General features: G+C 43.8%; 1 protein-coding gene across 5 annotated transcripts in view; it reads left to right on the top strand.

The window, feature by feature from the left end:
- LOC122539499 (netrin receptor UNC5C-like) overlaps positions 1-9,748 on the top strand; it is a 395,240-nt gene that overhangs the window by 353,761 nt on the left and 31,731 nt on the right. For all 5 annotated transcript variants that reach the window (XM_043674426.1, XM_043674429.1, XM_043674428.1 and 2 more), the window contains 2 exons: positions 1,280-1,367; positions 7,900-8,068. In XM_043674426.1, the coding sequence (XP_043530361.1) occupies positions 1,280-1,367; positions 7,900-8,068 (257 nt within the window). The remainder of the gene's footprint in view (positions 1-1,279; positions 1,368-7,899; positions 8,069-9,748) is intronic.

Below are 9,748 nucleotides of genomic sequence, written 5' to 3'. Positions count from 1 at the left end.
TATAAAAGAGACCTAAGGGGCAACTTTTTCATGCAGAGGGTGGTACGTGTGTGGAATGAGCTGCCAGACAATGTGGTTGAGGCTGGTACAATTGCAACATTTAAGAGGCATTTGGATGGGTACATGAATAGGAAGGGTTTGGAGGGATATGGGCCGGGTGCTGGCAGGTGGGACTAGATTGGGTTGGGATATCTGGTCGGCATGGACGGGTTGGACCGAAGGGTCTGTTTCCATTCTGTATATCTCTTTGACTCAATCTATGACTCTATTCTCTATCAAAATTATCTGTATAGATATGACAAGGAAATCTAGGCAAGAGTCATGGCTTGACTTCATTGGCAGTACAGACTTGATGGGCCAAAAGGCCTCTTTCTGTACTGTATGATTCCATGATTACAAAAGGCATTACCTAATCATAGATTCATTCTCCATTCTGCATCTCCAAATTTGCAACTATCTCAGGTGGTGGGGAGTGGATTGGAAGAATTGGAGTAATTTTTGTGGCCTTTTGTCTCAAGTGATTAACACCTTTATGTGACAGCGTGCTACCCTATGAGGGATTGGGTTAACATCCACAGAGTAACCGCAGAGAGTGCTGGAGAAGGTCAGCAGGTCTAGCACCATCTGGAGAGTGAAACAGAGTTCGTGTTTCGAGTCCAGTATCAGGTCGTCTTCAGAACTGAAGCGTGTTGGAAAATACACTTTTGACTGAAGCTGAGGAGGAGCAAAGAGGCAGATGGTGTGGAAGCCCAGCATAAAATGCCATGCATCTTCACATTGCAGACCCTCAACCTTTCTCTCCATCACATTAGACCCCTTGCTCCTCCTCCACCTCTGTCAAAAATATATAAAAACCCCATTTTCCAACACCCTTCAGATCTGAAGAACAGTCAGACTAGACTCAAACGACTAACCTTGTTTCTCCCTGACTGTGCGGTACTCCCTCACTGTATCCCCATTCATTGCAAAATATTTATTTCTGTCTTTCTGTTTATTCTGTATAAGACCATGAGTTCCAAAATAAACATTCATTCCAAAAACTCAGGATAAATCAGCAAGACCTCCAAAGGTCCTTGTCAAGTTAACTTGTGGTGATATTCAGTTCAACTCAGAATAATGTTTGCCTGCTCAACAATTGGGTTGTTTTGATTAAGGATGAAACAGGCAATGGAACGAATGTGTCTTTTTCTCTTTGTAAGATAAAGTTGTTAATTGTCAATTGTAACTTTGCCTCCTTCTCAGAGTCCAGGGCTTTGACTGTGTGTTCTGTCCATCCTAGGAATAAGTTTATTGGTGCCAGCGGGAGCCATTCCTCCAGGACGCGCATACGAAATGTATGTAACAGTCCATCGGAAGGACAACATGAGGTAATGGCACTTGGCTCGATTAGTTGGATCGTTGGTTTGCGATGCAGTGTGACACCAACACTGTGGATGTAACTCCCAGCACCAGCTGAGGTTACCATGAAGGACTCTCCTTCTCAACCTCTCCCCTCACCCTGAGGTGTGGTGATCCTCAGGTTAAACCAGTGGCTCTCTCTCTCAAATGAGACAGCAGTACCTGTGGTCTAATAATATTAAACAGTAAAGTACTTTATAAATTCTGAGGCAGACATTGTAGCAAGTCAACTGGCTTGTTTCGTGTGCACCTCAAAAGGCAAAAACTAATTTATTGACAGGCAGAATCACAACATTGTATGCATACAATGTCCTTAAAGGTAACTCTCTTAAAAGCAAGGCACACATACAAGAGTATAGGTGCGGATCATGTAGAGCTAGGGTTCCCACTGGTCCCCATCTTGAACAGGGACTGAGAAACGCTTTAAAAAAGGTTCTCCTTTCTTTTCACACTTTCTGTTCTTTGCTGTGTCTCCTCCAACTTTGTTTCCTCTCTTTCTAGATGAGGTTTTGTGTTTATTTTCTCAATTCTGTTCACATCTGTCACTGCAGGAGCAGTTGGAGGCTGGGAATTCTGTGATGAAGATCTCAACTTCCCGAATTCCTGAAGCCTGCCTATCCACGTTCCCGGAATATGGAGATCTCTCCATGATGCTAACAAACTGAAAGCTGAAACACAAGTCCGCAGAGCTGAGAAATCAAAGCTGTGACTGATAAACTTGCTGTGCAAATCTAATGGCTTTAATCGCAAATAGCTTTGAAGATAAGGAGTTGCAAACAAATTTTAAAAAACATACTGTACCTGAGTTGGATTGGATCACTACTATGACCAATTCATTTAGAGCAGGACTTGTCTCCTTTCTATGGTTATAAGAGCAAAATTAGGCCATTTGGCCCATTGAGTCCAGTCTGCCATTTGATGAGGCCATGGCTGATTTAATAATTCCTAATCTTCACTTTCCTGTCTTTTTCTCAGAACCCTTGATTCCCTTACAGAGTAAAAATCTCTTTATTTGTACATAATCTCATTCTGATGATGCTGATATCCATGTAGATTTCGAGCCACCTCTTATCCTTTAGCTCCAGGAATAGCTGGAGAATCTCAGCAAATCTGGCAGTTTCTGTGGACAGAAAGCAGAATTAATATTTTGAGTTCAGTGACCCTTCTTCACTGGGGTCCTTTTTAGAAATGTTTCGATTGTCCTGTGGCCCTTGGTTGGTTTGTGTGGTACTTGAAGAGTCTCCGATTGGTCCATTTAAGAAGTGGGCGGCACGGTGGCACAGTGGTTAGCACTGCTGCCTCACAGCGCCAGAGACCCGGGTTCAATTCCCGCCTCAGGCGACTGACTGTGTGGAGTTTGCACATTCTCCCCGTGTCTGCGTGGGTTTCCTCCAGGTGCTCCGGTTTCCTCCCACAGTCCAAAGATGTGCAGGTCAGGTGAATTGGCCATACTAAATTGCCCGTAGTGTTAGGTAAGGGGTAAATGTAGGGGTATGGGTGGGTTTCGCTTTGGCGGGTCGGTGTGGACTTGTTGGGCCGAAGGGCCTGTTTCCACACTGTAATGTAATCTAATCTAATCTAAAAAGAAGTGCTTAGTAATGAGAAGTGCTCTATGAGTACACCTGGACCAAAACTGAGCTGGATAACACCTTCACTTCAAACCAAGAAGGAAGTATCAAGCTCAGAAACATTGTGGAAAAGATAGATTTTGACCGTATGGCTAGCATCGTGGCACCATTACAGTGAGAACCCACTATGATAGACTACCAAGTGTTTTCTGATCAAAGTGCTTTCTCGGCAAATCTTGTCAATAGAATTGTTGAAATTAAAAACTGGGAGTTCTTCAGTTCAAAATGCCACACCTCATCGGTTCTATCACACATTCCTCCTGTATGTAGTCAATTAATCAAAAAGGGTTCTGCCTTTTTGCACCCCCCCTACCCCAGAGCTAACAATACAGTGAGAGTAACTCCATCAAGAAGCCAGCTCCCCTTCACCAGCTCGGGAGTGCGGGGTGGGGGTGGGTTAATAAATGACAGCATTGCCAGCAACGTTAATTTCTCACAATTCTTGTCAACTAGAGTTGACATTCTCGTAGGAAGAGGCCTCAGAGAGAAAAATGATGTGAATCATGCCACATTTCCATGATGCATGTTACTAATGGGATCCAAACAAATTCACTCAGAAAAGACTGACACAAATACCAGCTGCTAGCTGGCAAGAGCATAAGAACTAAGAGCAGGAGTAGGCCATTCAGCCCCTTGAGCCTGCTCTGCCATTTAATATGATCATGGCTGATCTTGTCCTGTTCTTCCTGCCCCCCAACTTCATAATCCTTCAACTCGTTACTAATTTAAAATCTGTCCACCTCCTCCTTGAGTTTATTCAGGGTCCCAGCATCTACTGCATTCTGGGGGGAGTGAATTCAAATGCATGATGCTTTGAGAGAAGTAATTCTTCCTCACCTGTGTTTTAAATCTACCACCCCTTAACCTAAAACTATGACCTCTCATTCTCGATTTCCCCACATCAGGAAATATCCTCTCTATGTCTACTTTGTCAGTCCCCTTTAGCATCTTCTATCCCTCAATTCCATCTCCTCACATTCTTCTCAACTCCAGAGAATACAGGTCGAAGCTGTTACATCTCTGTTTGTTAGACAAACACCTCATCTCAAGCTAACATCACTGGAATCAATCTGGTGGAAGTTGTTTTGAATAAGTAAACAATAAACAATACTGTGAGAGACACTAGGAATCTTCAGGATTTTCCTTTGCAGCATTTAGTCATTGCTAGATCTTTCCCTTTAAGCTCATGATCAGCACTTCAAGTTTCAAGCTGTATTTTATCATTCACCTGAAACTTACAGACGAATGAGCCTATGAACAGGGCAGCACGGTGACTCAGTGGTTAGCACTCCTGCCTCATAACGCCAGGGCTCTGGTTTTGATTCCCACCTCGGGCGACTGTGTGGCGTTTGCTCATTCTCCCTGTGTCTGCGTGGGTTTCCTCTGGGTGCTCCAGTTTCCTCCTACAGTCCAAAGGTGTGCAGGACAGGTGAATTGGCCATGCTAAATTGCCCATAGTGTTAGGTGCATTAGTGAGGGGTAAATATAGAGTGGAGAATAGGTCTGGGTGGGTTCTCTTCAGTGGGTTGGTGTGGACTTGCTGGGCCAAATGGCCTGTGTATGTACTGTAGAGAATCTAAACTAATTGAAACATCTACAATTGAGATGTCACTGATTCTTAGCCACCTGCCTTGCTGTACTGACAAGCTCAGGTTTAAAAGCAACCAGATTAATATTTCCGTTGCTGTTTTTGGTTTTCTTAATTCCCATGTCCCCAACCCCTCCCTAAATCACTCATGAGGACAACTGTTGCACAATGGTATGCATTTGTGTCTGTCTGTCAGAATTTAGTGCCTCACTAATTGGCCACTGGTGGGAGATTTGGACTGAGTAAATATATACTCTGGCTTTCATGTATTCTTACTTTTATAATGAGGTCTTGAGTCCTTGCTGCAACAGCACAGCTGCCTTGGACTAGAATTGAGATTGATAATACCAGCAATCTCTTACACCTGGTATGTCAGGACAATGGTCTTTACAAAGGCCAGCAGTGGTGTTTGGGAGTTCTAGTTATTTCTGCTGGCACCCACTTGCATTAATGTTACAACTTTTAAACTGGTAAAGATGTCCAAAGGTGCTACACAGATGCATTTTCCGACAGAATTTGACTCTAACTTACTTAAGTAGACACAAAGGCAAAGAAACTTGTGGATGCTGGAAATCTGAAAAATACACAGAGAATGTTGGAGGGCAGAATCTGTGGAGAGAGAAACAGAGTGAATATTTTGAGACCCATGTCACTCTTGTTCAGACCTCATTTAATGTTTTCACTCTTGTATGACTCCTCTTCAGGGAGAAAGTGAGGACTGCAGATGCTGGCGATTAGAGTCGAAGAGTGTGGTGCTAGAAAAGCACAGCCGGTCAGGCAGCATCTGAGGGGCAGGAGAGTCAACATTCCTGATGAAGGTCTTACGCCCGAAATGTTGATTCTCCCATTCCTAGGATGCTGCCTGACTGGCTATCTTTTCCAGCACCACACTCTTTGACGATGACTCCTCTTCAGAACTGAAAAGTATTGGAAAATAGATTTTTATACGTTTGACAGAGGCAGAGGCCCTGTACAAAGGAAACATGGCTTGATAATGGAAGAGAAGAAAAGGCATCTGGATTGAGTGTAAATTAAATTTAGAAACACAAAGAACTGCAGATGCTGGAAATCAGAAACAAAACAGAGAATACTGCAGAAACTCAGCAGGTCTGGCAGCATCTGTGGAGAGAAAGCAGAGGTAACTTTTTTTTATTGTTTCAGGTCCAGTGACCCTTCATCAGTTCTGAACAGATGCTGCCAGACCTGCTGAGCCTTTCCAGCAATTTCTGTTTGTGCGGGCATACGTTAAGGTGTGACCAAAATACTGGGAGCAAAATAAACAAGACACAAACACAACACAGCCGTGGGGTGGGAGAGAGGGTGCAGAAGAGGAGGATGTAAGAAAAATGGTATATAGACGTAATGCAGTCAGATTCTGAAGGTACAGAATTCAATGTTGAGTCCTGGAGGCTGTAAAGTTCCGAAGTGGAGAATGGGAATGTTGTTCCTTGAACTTGCATTGTGCTTCTTTGGAACATTGCCTCAGGTCCAGGACAGAAATGTTAGCATGAGAGCACAGTGTTTCTTAAAACAGAAAGCAACTGGGAGGTCAGGGTCATTCACAGAGTCATACAGCATGGAAATAGACCCTTTGGCCCAACCAGTCCATGCCACCCATAATCCCAAACTAAATTAGTCCCACCTGCCTGCTCCTGGCCCATATCCTTCCAGACATTCCTTATTCATGTACTTACCTAAATATCTTTTAAATCTGGTAACTGTTCCCACATCACCCATTTTCTCTGGAAGTTCATTCCACACATGAAGTGTACTCTGTGTAAAAAAAAAAGTCCCTCATGGCTTTTTAAAATCTTTCTCCTCTCACCTTAGAAATGTATCCCCGAGTCTGGAAACTCCCCATCCCAGGTTGTCATTCACCTTGTCTACACCCCTCATGCTTTTATAAACCTCTATCATGTCACCTCTCAACCTCCTACACTCCAGTCAAAAAAGTCCCCGCCTATCCAGCCTCTCCTCATAACTCAAACCCTCCACTCCTGGCAACATCCTGGCAAATCTCTTCTGAACTCTCTCCAGCTTGATGATATATTTCCTACAACAGGGCGACAAGAACTGGATGCAGTGTTCCAGAAGAGGCCTCACCAAAGTCCCATACAACCTGAAACATAACGCCCAACTCCTATACTCAGTCTGTGTTTGCTTTCGCCAATGTAAAGGAGGTGATGTTGTGATCAAGAATACAATTGTCTAGATTTAAGGAATTACAATTGAAATGCTGCTTCACCTGGAAAATATATTTGGGTTTTGGATAGTGAGGAGGGTAGATACTGAACTAACACATTGATAGATGATCCAGCAACGTGATCAGCAATGTCAGCGTCATAAAGGAGGAGAGAGGAGAGTTTAGGGAAGAAATTTCAGAGCTAAAGCTCTAAGTGTGAGAGGACCCGAGTGCTGACAATGGAAGGATTAAAATCGAAGTAGTAGAAGAGGTCAGAATTGGAGGGATGCAGAGGTCTCAGGCCTTGGGGAGGTAACAAGGCCAAGATGGGAGATAAGGCTGATGAGGGACACTGGTATACAACTACTTTCTATATGGAAATTAAAACTTGACTCAATTTCTGATCTATTACATGCAAAACAGCTTGAGAAAAACCCTTCAAAGTAACAATGATTGGAAATTGACCAGATGCCTTGCTCTCACATGGATCATACTGATGGTGTAGTTCAAGCAACACCTCCATTTTCAAATTCTCGCCCTTGTTTTCAAGTCAATCCATGGCCTCCCTACCTCCTGAGCTCTATCTAACCTGCTTCAGCCCAACAACTGAGACCCCAACCCTAAGCATCTCCACCTCTTCCTTCCTTTACAATGCTCTTCAAAACCTACCTCTTCGACCTTGCTTTTGGTTACTGAGCTAATGTCGTCTTGTGTGGCTTGGTATCAAATTCTGTTCGACACTGTGTCTATGATGTGCTTTTGGGTGTTTTGCTGCGTTAACCGTGCCATATAAATGCCTGTGTGGAGTTTGCACTTCTCCCTGGGCTTGCATGGGTTTCCTCTGGGTGCTCTGGTTTATCCCATAGTCCAAAGATGTGCAGGTTAGGTGAATTGGCCATGCTAAATTACCCGTAGTGTTCAGGGATGTGCAGGCTAGGTAGGTTAGCCATGGGAAATGGTGGGTAGGGCAATGGGTCTGGGTGAGATGCTCTTTGGAGGGATGGTGTGGACCAGTTGGGCCGAATGGCTTGTTTCCTCACCATTGGGTTTCTATTATTCTAAGTGTTATTGTTGTTCATAACCTGTGTCTGTTTTATCCATAGGCCGTCACTAGAGGGCAGTCAGACATTGCTGAGCCCGGTGGTGAGCTGTGGCCCTCCTGGTGCTCTGTTGACCAGGCCAGTGGTCTTGTCAATGCATCACTGTGCTGAACCCAACACCGAGAACTGGCTCATTCAGCTGAAGAGTCTGTCAAGCCAAGGAAACTGGGAGGTGAGAGATTATCCACTCAGATGCAAGAAAAACCATTCATAATTTCGAAGTCATTTTTCAAGTAATTTCCTTTGTTCTGACAGAACAATCGCCTGCTTTCTTAGATCTCTGCCCCAGACTAAGGCCTTGTATCATTCAGAGTCGATAAAATGTGGAGCTGGACAAAAACCAGCAGGTCAGATAGCATTAGAGGAGCAGGAAAATCGATGTATACGCATCAGCACTCCTTATCAAGACACTCAATCTCATGCTATGGGATCGCTCCAGTCATATAAAGAAAGATTTGCATTCATACAACCTTTCGTATGAGCTGTGAGCATCCCATATTCAGGAATAATAGCAACAGCTTAGAGGGGGAAGGGTGCAGGAAAATTGTCCACAATGGTACCATAATTATGGGACTTTGTTTTATTATATCACAGCATATGAGCACCCTTGGCTAGTTCCACATTTATTACCCTGCCCTAATTGGCAGTTAAGTGTTACTGTGAGCCTGGAGTTACTTGTAGACCAGATCGGGTAAGGATGGTAGATTTCCTTCCTGAAAGGACATTAGTGAACTGGATGAGTTTTCCCCTGACAATCAATTCGTGGTCATCATTATTCTTTATTGAATTCAAATTCCACCATCTGCAGTGGGGAGATTTGAACCCAGGTCCCCAGGGCTTTGGCTGCGTTTCTGGATTGATAGTCTAGCGATAATACCACTGAGCCATTGCCTACCCCCTCCTGAGTAATCTCAATTACAGTCAGTTCTCCTATAATTGTGATGGTTGCATTCTTGTGTAACTCAGTGTTATAGAAAAATTTAGCTTTAGAAACAGCATTTAAAGTGTTGGCAATGTAATCGTGTTACAGCCAACACATGTTTTAAAAGTTTGCACTTTAGAAACAGTGTACCCAATTTGTCAATCACATTACAGTAAATTTGCATTGACAAAACGCATGTTACGGCAGAACAACCTGTAACCCAGCAGACTAGAGAGGCAGGGACTGGTCTCCATGAGCAGTGATGGTTCAAAGAAAATTTAATGGAGATGCTCAATTAAATTTCACCAGCCGCACTCGTCATGGTCCCCAAGGAAGGAAAGCATGGTCCCAAATAGACAAATGTTTAAAAGAGCAAAGGACAAAGAACAAAGAAAATGTACAGCCCAGGAACAGGCCCTTCGGCCCTCCAAGCCTGAGCCGATCCAAATGCACTAACTAACCTGTCAGTCAATTCATAAGCATCTATATCTCTCTGCTCCCCACCTACTCATGCGTCTGTCCAGACTCATCTTAAATGAATCTACTGTGCCTGCCTCTACCACCTCTGCGTTCCTGATATCCACTACCCTTTGTGTGAAGTACTTGCCACGTGTATCCCTGTTAAACTTTTCACCTCTCAACTTGAAAGCGTGACCTCCTTCACCCTGGGAAAAAATCTTATCTCTATCCACCCTGTCTATACCCTTCATGATTTTGTAAACCTCAATCAGGTCCCCCTCAATCTCCTTTTTTCTAATGAAAACAAACCTAATCTACTCAACCTCTCATCCAAACTAGGCAACATCCTCATAAACCTTCCCTGCACCCTCTCCAAAGCGTCCACATCCTTTTGGTAATGTGGCGACCAGAACTGTGCACAGTATTCTAAATGCGGCGGAACCAATGTCTTGTACAATTTTAGCATGATTT

The sequence above is a fragment of the Chiloscyllium plagiosum genome, chromosome 32, assembly GCF_004010195.1.
Source record: "Chiloscyllium plagiosum isolate BGI_BamShark_2017 chromosome 32, ASM401019v2, whole genome shotgun sequence".
NCBI classification, from domain to species: domain Eukaryota; kingdom Metazoa; phylum Chordata; class Chondrichthyes; order Orectolobiformes; family Hemiscylliidae; genus Chiloscyllium; species Chiloscyllium plagiosum.
The sequence above is the reverse complement of the archived record's forward strand: the minus strand, read 5'-3'. Positions and strand labels throughout refer to the sequence as shown.